Source organism: Ictalurus furcatus, chromosome 15 (genome assembly GCF_023375685.1).
Source record: "Ictalurus furcatus strain D&B chromosome 15, Billie_1.0, whole genome shotgun sequence".
Taxonomy (NCBI): Eukaryota; Metazoa; Chordata; class Actinopteri; order Siluriformes; family Ictaluridae; genus Ictalurus; species Ictalurus furcatus.
Genome location: NC_071269.1, coordinates 9,238,944 through 9,254,589, shown reverse-complemented (window position 1 = coordinate 9,254,589; position 15,646 = coordinate 9,238,944). Strand labels below are relative to the sequence as shown.

Sequence of the window (15,646 nt, the reverse complement as noted above, 5' to 3'; positions counted from 1 at the left end):
TCGGATGTTTTTAAACTGTCGGCCGATTTAAATTATCAAGCCTACTCTCAGAGCCTTTTCATAAGCATTGGGCATTAAACCACTGGTTTACTAACAACCAGACATGGAACAGATCAGTCATGGAAAACAACAGCAGTTGATGATCGAAACATTGTGAAAGCTTTGAACAAAACCCCCAAAACAATGGTGACATCACCAAGAACCATCACAGGGCAGGGGTGACAGTATCGCAATCCACCATTCGAAGATGATTTCAAGTCCAGAAATATGGAGTCCATACCACAAGATGTAGCAAGACAATGACCAAACCTTTCACCTCCTGAAGAGGAGACTGAAGGGAGAAACCTCCAAAACAAACAACAACTGAAAGAAGCTGCAGTACAAGCCTGGAAAAGCAACACAAAAGAAAAATACAACAGTTTGGTGATGTCAGTGGGTCTCCAGCTTGATGCACTTATTGCAAGCAAGGGATCCATCTCGTCATTTTAATGGAGCTGTCCAATATGCAGTTACAGGCTTACATACTGATTTCTTTTGGGACATTTCTGCCTCAGAGGATAGTGCTTTACAGAAGGTGGAGTGAAAGCTAGGGTCATACCTCATTTTTGCTTCCATACATATGAAGTTGGCAAATTTTTTGGGAAATGATCAAGTTTGCTGAACAAGGCACTTAGCATCACTGTGACAGACCCATAACACTCCTCCAGCCTTTCTATACCAGACTGACCTTATCCTTCTGACATGCTCTGTTGAGACAAGGGCAAGCCATTTGTCTAGGACAGGGGTGTCCAAACTTATGTGGAAAGGGCCGGTGTGGGTGCGGGTTTTCATTCCAATCAAGCAGGAGCCACACTGATTCACCCGTTTAATCAGTTGATCTTGGCTTTCACTAGACTTGTGTTGCTTCTGCTTGGTTAGAATGAACCCTTATATTAACCATCCAGAATTCAAACTAATTCTAAAGTTTTCAGTGCTGATATATATTACTGTACTAAATTGTTTGTGGCCTCTATAATTCTATAATGATGACTGCATACAATATTATTGCATCACTGTCATTAACTGCACTTGCATTTCCAGAGATGAGCCAATTGCTTACAACTTTCAGTAACATTGCCCATTTTAAGTGTTCTTGTTCCCTAAAACATCAACATTTGTTCTAAATAGTTGTCACAAGATCTATATCTTTTGCACTTATAAGACTTTTTGCATCAACCTCTGAATGTTTAACAAAATTATTAATGGATATATTATGATTAATATAATGTGTGTTTGTCAATAGGCGGTTCCTGTGTCCTCTAGTGTCAATGGGATCAATAGTATCCTTTTCATTTATTTAAACAATCATTATCAGGTGTATCCTTTGAAGGTGTTTGTTCTCCTTAATAGTATTAAGATATTGTGTCATCTGCAAAATTTGTTCTAGTCATAGAAAAAGATGCAACTTTCCAGAGACTTTTAGATGATGAGTTTTGCACTCAGTTCTATCCATGCATCATCATAACGGTAGGTATCACTGCTGCTGGATATATCCTGGGAACACAACCTGAATGGGATGCTCCTTCATTGCATGGCACTATAAATATGCATTCACTTATTCGTTTAGACCAGGGAGAACATGTGAAACTCCAAACATACAGTCACCTGAGCTTGGGATCGAACCAACCTAGTGGCTGTGAGACTGAAATGACTACCTACTGCACCACCGTGCCACTGTTGACATGGTATCCTGATGTGATCATTTTCATGAAAGAGAAGCCTGAATGTCATTTTTTTCTTCTTCTTCTTATTCAGGACAGTTTTCCCCTTGCTGAGTAAAATGTGCCCTTGCAGTTTGCAACTATTATTTATTCTTTTATTTATTCCTTTTTTCCTTGCTGAGTAAAAGAGAGATTCTTTTTTATAACCTAAGCTAACTCTAACCTAAGAGTCCAATATTCTAATTACTTCATCCCTAATAAGTTTGGATTGAAAAAAATCACTGCTCAGAATCCACAGAACAACAAAGATATTAATATTTTTGGAATTGTGCCTTGGCTGGCGGTTCCCCACTGGACAGGAATCTTCAAGACATGGCCGCAGATAATGCATTCTTGCTCTCTTCAGCTGAGGAGCAGGAGGGAGAATATAGCAGGGCTATATTGAGAATTCTGCTGAAGGGCACGAAAGGCCTTGAAAGGGCATGAAAGGCCGAGGTTCAAACAACTGTTTCTTAGGCTGTAAATTCAAGAAAAATAAAAATTTTATTGGGCACACAACCATATACAGTACAACGTGCAGTGAAATGTTTTTTATGATTGTCCGGTGACAGAAAACAGAATTAACATAAAAACAGAAATTGCTTACATAGAAATAGAAAAATAAAATATATAATATAAAAGAGAGATGGCAGAAAATGTATGAACTGCATGTAGTATAAATGCATATAAATACTTGGACAAGCAAACATTTGATCCTCTTTGAAACAGTGCCTATTAATAAAGGTAATGTACTTTATCTAATGACATTAAATGTACATTTTGTAGTAATTTTAACAATTAAGAAAAAAACAGATCATTCATATGGAAAAAGTAAGTACACCCCTCCATTTATCACACCTTCCAATACATAAAATTAGAATCAGGTGTTCAAGATTGGGTGCCAGTGATTCGAACCTGTTTAGGGAGTGCAGGTGGTACTTGTCTTATTTATACCCCTCTCATATCTAGTGTCTAGTTTTCCCTTTGCTATTGATGTGTGTGGTGTTATCATGCCAAGATCGAAAGAGTTCTGTAAGGCCTTCAGAAGAAAGGTTGTGGATGAGTCTGGCAAGGGATTTAAAAAGATCTCCAAATTATCTGAAATACATCATTCCACTGTAAAGAAGATAATCTACAAATGGCACTGATTTCAAATGTCTGCCTCAGGTCTGGGCTACTGAGCAGGTCTGGGCTACTGAGGCAGGTGGGTTTGGGTTTCTTTGGGATATAAAGCATGTGGGAATTACTGACTGTGCCATATAGAGTTTGTTCGTGCACACCGGTGCTAGCTGGCCAGCACAGGCTCTAAGGACCTGACATAAGATGCCATCTGGTCCTGCTGCTTTCCTGGTGTTCACTCTCCAGAAAAGCCTTCCACATGTCATACTCTGAGATGATAAACTGCTCTGACATACTCCGAATGCATATTGGCATTAGCACTGTTAGCAAAGCTAGCATTGTTTGCACTGCTAATGCTGCTAACTGCAGCCTCGAAGTGAGCATGAAAAGTTGTTCAGCTCATCTGCCAGAGACATGTCCGTATTCACCATCCCTGTCACAGGCTTCTGGAGGCACCCTGTGGGAACTGTGACTCTAGTTTCCACCCATAGTGCTATTTAGCATCCTTCCTTGCTTTGCACACATCATAGGATGCATCCCACACTTCCGTAAACACATAGATGTTTTCATCGATGTCTGTCAGTTATGCTTGCCCTGAACATGTCCCAGTATGTGTCATCTAGAGCATCCTGCAAAGCAGCCACCGATGGTCAATAGGTAGTACTCAGGCAAGCGAGATGGGCTCAATAAGCCTTATGGTACTATAGCACAGGGTTTTTGGTTCATATCTCATGAAACATGAGACGTACAAACAGGTTTTCTTTTGATTTGTTGGCTTCTGCCAAATAAAAAATGCCTCTAGAACCATTTAGCCCCACCCACTGCAAATATGATGAATTGCATAATAAATATGCAAAACTGACTTTTACATGCTCCTAGGCTTTTGGCAAATCTGAAATAAGTTGGTGTCATATTATTCGGAAGAATAGGAACCTTGAAAGTTATCCAAAACATTTTGAAATTTGCAAACAATCTGGCTGCCACAGTTATAATAAGGCAGAGCCTAACTTATTCAAACAGCTGTAACTCATGGGTTACACAAGTTACTTGCTTAAATGGATTCGCATGAAACTTGAAAGTCATACACAGGATAAGATTCTGAGATTCATCAACAAATTGGGGCATAGTCATACATGCTAGAGCCAAGGTTTAATCTGCTAATCTGTAAATTGAAACTTGATGTCCATCAATTCTAAGGAGGCGGAGCTGCTTTACTCAAATAAGTTGATAGGTCATATGAATTTGAACCAAACTGGAAATGCAAATTCAGTGCAAGGTTCTGAGGACATCTACAAAGGTTGGGGCATGGTCATACATAGGAGCAGAGTTTAACTCCAAATATTAACTTTCAAATTTTTCTCAAGAATCTTAAGGCTGATCAAGCTGGAATTTGGTAGCATGCATCTGTGTGCTAATCTGTAAGTGGATTTTTCACGATCCCTAATTACTGAAAAATCATCAGGTTTTAGCAGGAATTTGAAAAGGTTCACAATTATTGTTAGGAAACTTGAACTGTAATTTCAAGAAGAAATCTACTAGCACCTGATGCAGTCTCACTCAAATTGGCCATTTGGGGTGCTATTCATATCCTCCTCATTAGGCAATAGCTTCAGAAGATGGTTCCTTATAACCTTAAGCAGTTAATATGAATAGCAACACTGACATAATTATATAATTACAGGAAAAGAAACATAAGTAAAAACACTCATCTGCAAAATGACTCATGACATCTAGGAGCAAGTTCTCAAACACTAATTGTTAATCTCTGTGGATGTTAGGGAAAAGGTGTACCAGATGTCAACAGCAGGCTAATGGTGAAGAAACTATGGGAGACACTGCACATCCCTGTATTTGCCCTTGTGGATGCTGACCCACACGGTATGCATCTATGTATTAGATACAGGTCCTATTTCATCGGCAATGACAGAAATTGAACATGCAGTATTGTCTGCTGTGGGTGTTCTTTCTGCTGTTCAGTATGAAAAAGTATTTAATGATTATGAGCTGCATTAGTCACATAAACACACTATGATGAGGTATGTAGCTTGATATTTTTACATATGTAATGACCTATAGTGTTTATTGGACAAAGTATGGTTAATTAATTGAGTAATGGTTAATGCAGACATTCTCTCTCTCCTCCCCACCCAGGGATCGAAATTATGTGCATCTATAAGTATGGATCAATTGTAAGTATGGCCTGCTATTTCAGCATTGCAGATTGTATTAACAAGTTTAAATAATGTCTTGTGATATGTCATCATGAACACTAGCTTATTTGCATATATTTAACTCTATTGGGTCTCTTCAAAATCTGGTTCTGACAATGGGCATGGGATCCCATTTTGAGTGTCCTCTGAAGTCTCATCAAAATGTAACAAAAAAAATTTCTGCCATTGTTAATGTTAGCTTAGTCATTAGGGGTCTGAGAAGTGATATGTATATACTAGTAAAGTCTTTTTTTTTTTTTTTTTTTTTTTTTTTTATAAAAGTCTTTACTGTTGTTTACAACATCATTGTAAAGTCTTACTAGTATGGCTTGAAAAGTACATTTGAATTATTCCCTGTAAAGCTTCTGGTGGCCATTGGGTCTGTATAAAATTGTTGACTGATGTAAGAATGTTCATCAGAATATTGGTTAAATTCCTCATAATCTGCTTCACATTAACCAAATTGAATCCTTCCTTTACTGCTTCCTTTTGGGCCTCAGTTTGCATTGCCTCCTTTTTTTGCATTGAACTTTTTTAATTATTAGAGTAGCCTAACGATAAATATGTAACTACCTTTTGTTCCCAGTCAATGGCCTTTGAAGCCCCCACTCTGACTGTCTCTTCCATGCTTTGGCTGGGCCTGTTGCCTTCAGACATTGAGAGGTTTGAAAAATGAAGTTCACTACACCATTTTTTTTTTCTTTTTCTTTCCCTTTCCAACCACAGCTCTCATATGGTGGTGTGATATAGTGGACTGCCTAAACATTATAAAATGTTTTTTTTTATTATTATTATTATTAATTGCCCCACAAGGGTTTAAATTGCACAAATGAAAATAAAGTTCAGTGGTTTTGTTGCATTCTTTGAAGAAACACAAGGAGTTTCTTAAAATCCAGGAAAGCTTTAAACATTCTTACTTTTATTATGTGATAACACTTTATCAAGTGTTTTCAAGATGCAAGTGAGGGGTATGCAAAATGTTGCAACAGGGCCATTTCCAATTTTTTTGGAAAAAGTACAGAGAAAATATATTTAAGTGAAAGTGTAGACAGTATAATGTGGTTTTTTTTTTTGTTTGTTTAAAATATATATATATATTAGAGATGCACCGATACTAAATTTCTCAGCCAATATCGACGACCGATTATTCAGAGTGATATCGGCCGATACCAATAACCGATAACGATAGTTCTGCCTTTTATGCCTTCTTTTAAATTAATAATGATTCATTCCAGAATTCTGAAAGAAATGCAAATAAAAACTTTATTCTCTCCATTTCAACAAGTTGTTTCACAGTAACTGGTCTCATAAACAGAAAACACATTACTCAAATTAACATGAACAATTAACTAAATTCTGAAGATTAAACTAAGATTTCTTAACTTATTGAATGTTTCTTAATTCATATTAGCATTGACTGAATTCTAAAAAAAAAAAAAAACCTCCAGTTAGGCTCACATTCACCCACCACAAACAAAAGCATTTCTACTTCATCAGTGATATCAAACTGGTAATATATAATCTAAACTTTTTTATATATATTAACATTAACTGGATATGAAATACACTATATTTTTCAGTGCAATATATATACTTTTTTGTCAATTCATCTTCATTTAAAGCTTTCAACAGTGTACTGGTCCTTTAATTCAGCTCGAACAGCGTGGCAAAAAAAAAAAAAAAAAAAAAATGACTCGACACCGAAACTCCCGCTTCACTGCTGCTCACTTCCAGTGTAACATTTTAGCAGTGCAGAGCTTACACACTGCAGTTTTGTCATCATTCCACACAAGAGACATCATCTTTACACACAGCATGAAATCGACGTGTTTTCCCACCCCCTTTTGATTGACAGGATATAATCGGCCCTGATCACTGGATGTTTTTAAACAGTGAAAAATAGGCCTTTGCATCGGTGCATCTCTAATCGGTGCTTTAAAGTTTGTGAACCCTTCAGAATTTTCTCTGTTTCTGCATAAATATGACCTAAAACATCATCAGATTTTCACACACACACACACTCGATTTTCACAAAAGCTTGCATGTTTTATCACTAAGGGTAAGAGGAAAAGTTTCCAGCCAGACTCTATTGGGAGTTCTTGATAAGGTGTACAGTGCTGTGAAAAAGTATTTGCTGATTTCTTCTGTTTGTGTATATCTCATACTAAATTGTTTCAGAAATTAAAACAAAATCTAAGATAAAACAAAGGTAACCTGAGTAAATATAAAATACAGTTTTTAAAAAATAATGTTATTTATTGAAGCACAACGTTATCCAATACCAATGGGGCCTGTGTGAAAATGTATTTGCCCCCATAGTTACTAATTCCCCAAATCTATGAAACTCCATTCATAATGGGGTAAAGCTGGACTAGACACAACCAGGCCTAATTGATTACTTCCAGCCCTGTTCAATCAAATCAACACTTAAATCGAATTTTTTCAAAAGCCTGAAGTTGGTTAAAGGGTCCAGAAATGACGAGGAAGGTGGAGATTGAAATGCATCAGTCTGGGAAGGGTTATAAAACTATTTCAAAGGCTCTGGTACTCCAAAGAACCACAGTGAGAGCCATTATCTCCAAATGGAAAAACGGCACCGTAGTCAACCTTCTGAAGTGGCCAACCTTCCAAAATTCCTCCAAGTGCACAGCAACTTCTCATCCAGCAAGTCACAAAAGAGCCAAGGACAACATCAAAGGACCTACAGGCCTCTCTTGCATCAATAAAGGTCACTGTTCCACTATCAGATAGACACTGGGCAAAACTGGCCTCCCTGGAATCGTGGCGGGGCGAAAAACACTGCTAACCCAGAAGAACATTAAGGCTCATCTGAATTTTGCCAAAGCACACCTTGATGATCCTCAAACCTTTTGGGAGAATGTTATGTGGATTGAATAGTTTGACAATTCATTGTTCACATTGGTGATAGGAGTGGGATAACTTTTTTTTGCTTCAATAAAAGAAATAAAAATTGTATTGTGTTTACCCAGGTTGTGTTTGTTTTGTATTGTATTTTATTTGAAAATCTTAAACTATTTTGTATGAGATATTCACAAAAATTGCAAATTATTTTTCACAGCACTATATATATGACCAGTTTAATTTACTGAATTCCATCTGCTAGATTTGTTAATTTCAGTAAAACCTCAACCCTTTCCTCCTGATTAATGCATGAAACATTGTCTGTGTCCAGCCTTGGAGTGCCACAGGATGCTCTAATTCCATTAACTGATGCAGATGAAAGGAAGCTCAACCATATAAAGAAAAGACCTTACATCACTTGGCATCCTGCATGGGAGAGGGAGGTAAAGCCAATGAGACTCTAGTAAATATTTTTGGGTAGTATTCAAATAAATCGATTGCTTAGCTACCTATATACAAATAGTTAATCAGGACTTGCAGTTGACTGAATAAAGTAAATCTGTTTCTAATTATTTTGACTATTATATACAGTGCTGTGAAAAAGTATTTGCCTACATCCTGACTAAATGCACAATACAGTTTTTATTTTATTTTTAGCAAAAAAAACAAATAAATCAAACACCTAAACATAAAGCAAAGGCAACCTGAGTAAACACACAATACAGTTTTTTTTGTTTGTTTTTTTTTTAAGCAAAAAAAAAAGTTATCCAACACCCATCACCAATGTGAAAAATTAATTGCCCCTTTAAACTTAAAATATAGCAGCAATAACTGCAACCAGAAGCTTTCGATACCTGGACATCAGTCTTTCACTTACTTCTAGGACTAGGACTTACTCCTATGCTTTGGATCATTGTCTTGCTGCATAATCCAGTTACACTTGAGTTTCAATTTATGGACTGAAGACCGGACATTCTCCTTTAGAATTTTCTGGTAGAGAGCACAATTTATTTTTCCCTCAATTATTGCAAATTGACCAGACCCTGAAGCAGCAAAGCATCCCCACACCATCACACTGCAGCTACCATGCTTGACTATAGGTATGATGTTCTTTTTGTGGAATACTTTGTTTGGTTTATGCCAGATGTGACAGGACCCCTGTCTTCCAAACAGTTCCACTTTTGACTCATTAATCCTCCCAAAGGTTTGAGGATCATCAAGTGTGTTTTGGCAAAAGGTCAGATGAGCCTTAATGTTCTTCTGGGTTAGCAGTGGTTTTCATTTTCATTACATTTCCATGTATGCCATTTTTGCCTAGTGTCTTTCTGATAGTGGAGTCATGAACAGTGACCTTTATTTATGCAAGAGGTTGTTTTATGTTGTTCTTGGCTTTTTGTGACTTGCTGGATAGGTAGTTTCTGTGCTCTTGAAGGTATTTTGGAAAGTCGGCCACTTCTTGGAAGGTTGACTACTGTGCCGAGTTTTTCCATTAGGAGATAATGGCTCTCACTGTGGTTCTTTGGAGTCCCAGAGCCTTTGAAATAGCTTTGTAACCCTTCCCAGACCGATGTATTTCAACCACCTTCTTCCTCATCATTTCTGGAATTTCTTTCAATTTTGGCATAGTGTGTTACTTCATGCTGTTGAAAAAATAATATTTTTTAAGTGTTGATTTGATTGAACAGGGCTGGCAGTAATCAGGCCTGGTTGTGTCTAGTCCAGGTTTACCCCATTATGAATGCAGTTTCATAGATTTGGGGAATTAGTAACTACAGGGGCAAATACATTTTCACGTAGACCCAGTTGGTATCGGATAACTTTTTTGCTTCAATAAATAACATTATCATTTATAAACTGTATTTTGCGTTTACTCAGGTTACCTTTGTTTTATCATAGATTTTGTTTTAATTTCTGAAACAATTTAGTATGAGATATACACAAAAACAGAAGAAATCACGATGGGGCAAATGCTTTGTCACAGCACTGAACATTTATAAACAATATTCCTATTATGACTATGATGTCAAATTAAGTAAAAAAATCCAATGTTTTATGTGGTACCTAGTCTTTCTGAATACCTCCTTCTCAAACATGTATTAATGTATTGGAAATGTGACAGCCAATGCAAGAATAATGTGGCACATAGATGTATTTCTGTTGCAGTTCTAAAATTATATACAGTGCCCTCTATTATTGGTAGCCTTCATGAAAATGAGCAAAAGTGACTACATAAAAAGAATAATATGCAATAAGTGATGCACCCATTACATCCTCTGAGCATTTGTATCATGTTTCTGAGTATTCTGAGACATTACAAAAGCATGGAAAGTAATTCTGTATTCAGAGTATGTAATGGCCTAGGTCAGGCAGCAACATACAAAGGAATTAAGGTGTTTTTGTATTTTATTCTCTCTCTTTTTGCCAAAGTGTTTAAAGCTTCAGAAGCCAACCAGGCCAAAATAATAAACAAAATTCTCTCTAACTGTGCACAAAGTGAGCTAACTAACCTAACAAAAAAAAGAAACAAAAATATACTCCCTTCCCTCACTTCCTAATAGGCTTGTAACAATACCATAAACATGTCTTGCGATACTATAACAGCTGAAGTATCACAGTACCAAGTAGTATCACGATACCATGCAATATTGTGTTAAATTCATAATTAAAATCTACAAAATGAACCAAATTTACAGAAATACATAGATATAGATATAAATGAAAACAGAAAAACAAGATTTTCCTCTGAATACATTATTACTGAGAATGAATAGCTGGCTATTGGAAAGACTCAAGAGCAATCATACAATTGGCAAGCAACTAATTCAATGTGCCACATATTTCATCTATTGTTCCCTCAAGAAATGTCCTCAGAATACTAAGAATGAACACAAGATTAGGAATAAATATCTAAATTTGGAAAAGAACTCCAAAAAAAACCCCTAATTGCTTCATAATAAAATTCCAGGACTTTCAAGGAATTTTGAAGCACTTTTTTTTGTTTGTTTTTTTGTTTCAAGCACTATACAAGAGATGTCATTCAAACATATTCTTAATTCGTTTTTTTATTTCAAAAGTTAATAATAATAAACCAACCTATTTTTTCCTGTTTCTGTTGTCAGACAATGGAACGAGTATTAAATTGTGATTGGAATTCGGCCCATTAACCCCTTTCGCCCCGACATTTGCGTTCGTTCCGCTGGCGGAATGGAAAACGATTTATCGGACATTTTCAATTAGTATAAACAAATGAATTATTTTATCGCCGCAGTTCTGGTATAAGATTAGTCAGGGCACTGGTGGCTTTCTTTGTGTGCAGTTTCACGATTGTGTGCTTAACTCTTGGTGAGCAGGGGGATGGGAAAGGGCCGGAGTTTGAGCTCCCTGCTGGGCAAACAATTCACACCTCTCCACGAAAACATTGAGACAGAGATAAATCGGAGAGCACGACTAAAGCTTTTTTGATAGTAAAACACCGTATACAACTTCCACAATAAAATTAACATTTAAACCAAAGATCGGACTTGTATAAACGTTTACTACCTTACATTACATACATAGACGAAAATCCAGTTCGCTGAGGTTTTGTAAGTCATGCACATTTCCATTGGTATAAAGTCCATCAGCTTTATTGAAGAAAACAAATGCAAAGTTCCATATTTAGTCACAAATGTCCTCTTCAAAGTGTATTAAGTGTTTTGATATCCCACCCCTCTGGAATTTAGTAATTAGCCATAAACTGAACTGAGATACCATCTAAAAAACGCTAATCTGCTTTGGCTATGCTGAACAACCCGCCTCCTAAATTTTAATCCGGCAGTCTAACTTGATTGACACCCACTTGGACCAATTGTAGATACCTCTAGCTTTCAAACAAGCCCAAACTCGACATGATTGACCACTCAGAGGCGTAAAAGCAAAAGCGTAATCAGCACAAGCAGACCTTTTACGCGTGCATCCATTGGTTTTGAGATGAAGAAGTCAGAGGAGAGGGGTCACTCGTGTGTCTATCATTTGTGCCATTCGGAGACCAAGTACTCATTCAGCTGGGGCTCTGGCACTATTTTTAATAAACATTATATTTTATAAGTATGTTTCAGACTTTTGTGTGTGTGTGTGAAATTACACATTGTGTAACAGAGTTCATGCTACTGCCATTTGTTTTCATTTTGTGCCATTTGGAGAGGTTTGGTGCCTTTTGGAGAGGTTTGGTGCCATTTGGAGAGGTTATTTTGTGCCTTTTTTTTAAAAAAAAAATGTTTGCTATTTCTAGAAGTCTGCAATTTTTAAAGGCTTTGTGCCATTTAGAGAGGTTTTATGTCATTTGTAGACGTTTGGTGCCATTTGGAGAGGTTTTGTGCCATTTGGAGAGGTTTTTACCTGTGTTTGGATAACCTTACGCACAATTTTAGTGGTTAGAGATAACATCCTCATATTTTGGATGTTCATGGACAAGTACTTGGGGCATCTATGAGACCAGGATTGGGGTTGATATCAACATTTCTGTTAAAAGTAAATAATATTTTTTTATAATTAAAAAAAAAAAATCTGAATATATTGCCCCAGGTAGGCTAAGTAAAAGAAGAAATACTTGAAATAACTGCTAATTCTTAAAGTCTTAAGTGTCTACTTTCATATGAGCCATTAACCACTACTGTGGTATATCACAAAACAAATCAATGCTGAACACAGGTACCCCCAAATCAGACAAAGATGCCATTTTTTGGCTACCAGTAAAAGAGGTTAAGAGACTACATACTAACCAGCAATCACTTACAAGCCATATCCATGCTGCTGCTCTGCGCTGCTAAAATCCTGATTTATAACCGCGATGTCATCTGACAAAATCAGCATATAAGTTAGACAATGGCTGTGCTGGGATTTTGGCTATATTATATGTAAAATGATTCACTCAGAGAGAAAGTTAGAAGTGAATGAATGTGCTGCTCCTCTCTGCCCCTCACTGAACACAGTAGCTGCAGAGAGAGGTGTGTTTGCTGGGGAAAGTAGGACCTTGTGCTCATGTGGCAATATTAGCGACTCTCTTCTACAGAAAGTAGCTAAAGTTTGCCCAAATGGTCACTAGATTTGTCACTAGGTGTTTTTTGAGGGGGGATAAAAGTAACTAAAGGAGTCTGAAAAGTGGACCGGAACTGTTTGTCAAAATGAGTAGGCGAATCACAGGCAAGGGAGGGGCTCCAGCGGGGTGTCATATTTTTAGTGAAATGTTTGTATTCTTGTTCTATCGAAAATAAAGTTATTTAGTAGAGATGCACAGATGTATAAAGGTATATAGATAAAGGCAATTTTTCAAGCTATCAGCCATCATTTAAAAACATCCGATGATCAGGGCCGATTATATCCTGTCACTCAAAAGAGGGCAGGGAAAACATCGATTTCGTGCTGTGTGTAAAGATGATGTCTCTTGTGTGGAATGACAACAAAACTGCAGTTGGTAAGCTATGTAAGCTCTGCACTGCTAAAATGTAACACCGGAAGTGAGCAGCAGTGAAGTGGGAGTTTCAGTGTCGAATTTAAATGTTTATTTTTGCCACGCTGTTCAATCTGCTCTTCTATATATAAAAAAGTTTATATTATATATTACCAGTTTGATGTTCAGTGATAAAGTAGAAATGCTTTTGTTTGTGGTGAGTGAATGTGAGCCTAACAGGAAGTTTTTTAGAATTCAGTCAATTAATTCTGTTAATATGAATTAATAACAATCAGTAAGTTAAGAAATCTTAATTTAATCTTCAGAATTTAGTTAAAGTGTTAATGTTAATTTTAGTAATGTGTTTTCTGTTTATGAGACCAGTTACTGTGAAACAATTTGTTGAAATGGAGAGAATAAAGTTTTTATTAGCATTTCTTTCAGAATTGTGGAATTAATTATTATTAATTTAAAAGAAGTCATAGAAGGCAGAACTATTGGTAGCAGCCAATATTACTCTGAATAAATCAGTTATTGTATTGGCTGAGAAATTTCGTATCGGTGCATCTCTATTATTTAGCGATTTCGTATATATTGACTTTTTATAATTCAAATGCTTTTTAAGCACCACTAGATAGAAAATGGCTATTTTCAAGATTTTTGAATACTTAAAAAAAAGCCAAATTCAAGCACTTAAAGCACCTTGTACGAATCCTGGTTTTAGTATTTAGATACAGCGGTTAGCATAATGTTAGCTCGCTTACTAGCAAACACGGCTACATTTAGCATTTACGCAGTGTTTATCATAACTAGAGCTGGAACAAAAATCGATAAAAAGATAAAATCGATAATAATTGATCATGAAAATTGTCAACTAATCTCTTTATCGATTTGTTGGTCTGCATGCAGCACATTTACTCATTACGTTACTCCTGTTCCGAAAACATGCATCGGAGAGAAAATACCAAAGTTGTGTCCCAAGTGACGTGCTGCACCATGCATTATGTACTCTAGTGACCCCTCGTGGTCAGTGGTGTAATTGCAGGGGGTCCGTGGGAAAGTTTTACAAATATTTAAACAATTTTTTTTTTTTTTGTTAAATGGATCAAAACATATTGATATGAGATGTTTTAAAATGAACCAATTTGGTTATTCGCGTGCATTCACAAATATCACGATCGTTCATTGATGGATTTTATTTTAAATTTATTTACAAATGAAATGATAATTTGCAAAAACCTATGAGTGGTAGAGAAGTTCAAGTGTCGCATTGATGGATAAAATAAACAAAAGATAATTCAGAGAGTCAAATTAAATGTTGCACCAATAATAAAATGTAAAAAATAAAATCTCGAAATGCTTTGATTCAATTTTAAATGTCCAATGTTAATATTATTAAATATTAATGAAATAAAGTAACATATATAGAAATGACTGTTAAATATATAGCCTATAATTGTTGTGGAGTGAGGGGAACCTTGTGGATTGTTCGAAATATGCTAGGGGTCCAGAGCTTACAAAAGATTGAAAACAACTGGTCTAGTTTATGTATTTTAAAAGGGTAATATCGTCTCAAATGGAACACCTTAGTTTTTTACTAACTGGGAGTATAAGCTGCTTCCTAGTCAGTGGCACATGACATCATACGCACATAATGTGATGCCCCAGCTTTAGCAGATACCCAGAGTCACTGACAATGACTTTCTTCCGTTTACTGTTTATGTCAACGTTACCTTTTATTCCCACCATTACCTCAGTCACCATCAGACAGAGGCGTAATCAAGTTACTGAGCAAGAAAGTGTGCAACCTCCAAGTCCTCTAAGGCAGGGGGGGCATTTTATATTAAACACTGTGGAGAAGTTCAAAATTTACAAAGCGGAGTTTGTGTAGCAGGGAAGCATGACAGTGATGCACGAGCACAAACTTATGCTTGTATCCAAAATGCTTCACTGTGTGCAAGGGGTTGGGGAAACTGGTGCAAGTTGCTTAAGAGGTTAGTTTAATTTAAGTTTATTGTCATTATATGCAGTATTTGCGTGCTTGCAGTGTAACTGTCGTTTATTATAAAGGAAGTGATCTATTAGTAACGAGACCTCGTTGCTCCTCACTTGAGTGGAAGCGCAAGCAAGATCTGTAATGTCTAATTAAAACACTATGATCAAAAGTTAAACAATATGTCTAAAAGCAGTGAGTAACAGAAACCATAAGGTGGTCTGAAAGGCAGTTTTTATTATTAATTTAGGACTGTAGTTTTATTCAGTGCTTTTTGTGCATCTGTAAATATATA

General features: G+C 36.4%; 1 protein-coding gene across 1 annotated transcript in view; it reads left to right on the top strand.

The window, feature by feature from the left end:
* Positions 1–15,646, top strand: part of spo11 (SPO11 initiator of meiotic double stranded breaks) — a 48,109-nt gene that overhangs the window by 28,645 nt on the left and 3,818 nt on the right. Inside the window, exons 7-12 of the mRNA XM_053643482.1 lie at positions 1,283–1,319; positions 1,397–1,506; positions 4,637–4,736; positions 5,010–5,047; positions 5,655–5,731; positions 8,262–8,373. Coding sequence (XP_053499457.1) covers positions 1,283–1,319; positions 1,397–1,506; positions 4,637–4,736; positions 5,010–5,047; positions 5,655–5,731; positions 8,262–8,373 — 474 coding nt within the window. The remainder of the gene's footprint in view (positions 1–1,282; positions 1,320–1,396; positions 1,507–4,636; positions 4,737–5,009; positions 5,048–5,654; positions 5,732–8,261; positions 8,374–15,646) is intronic.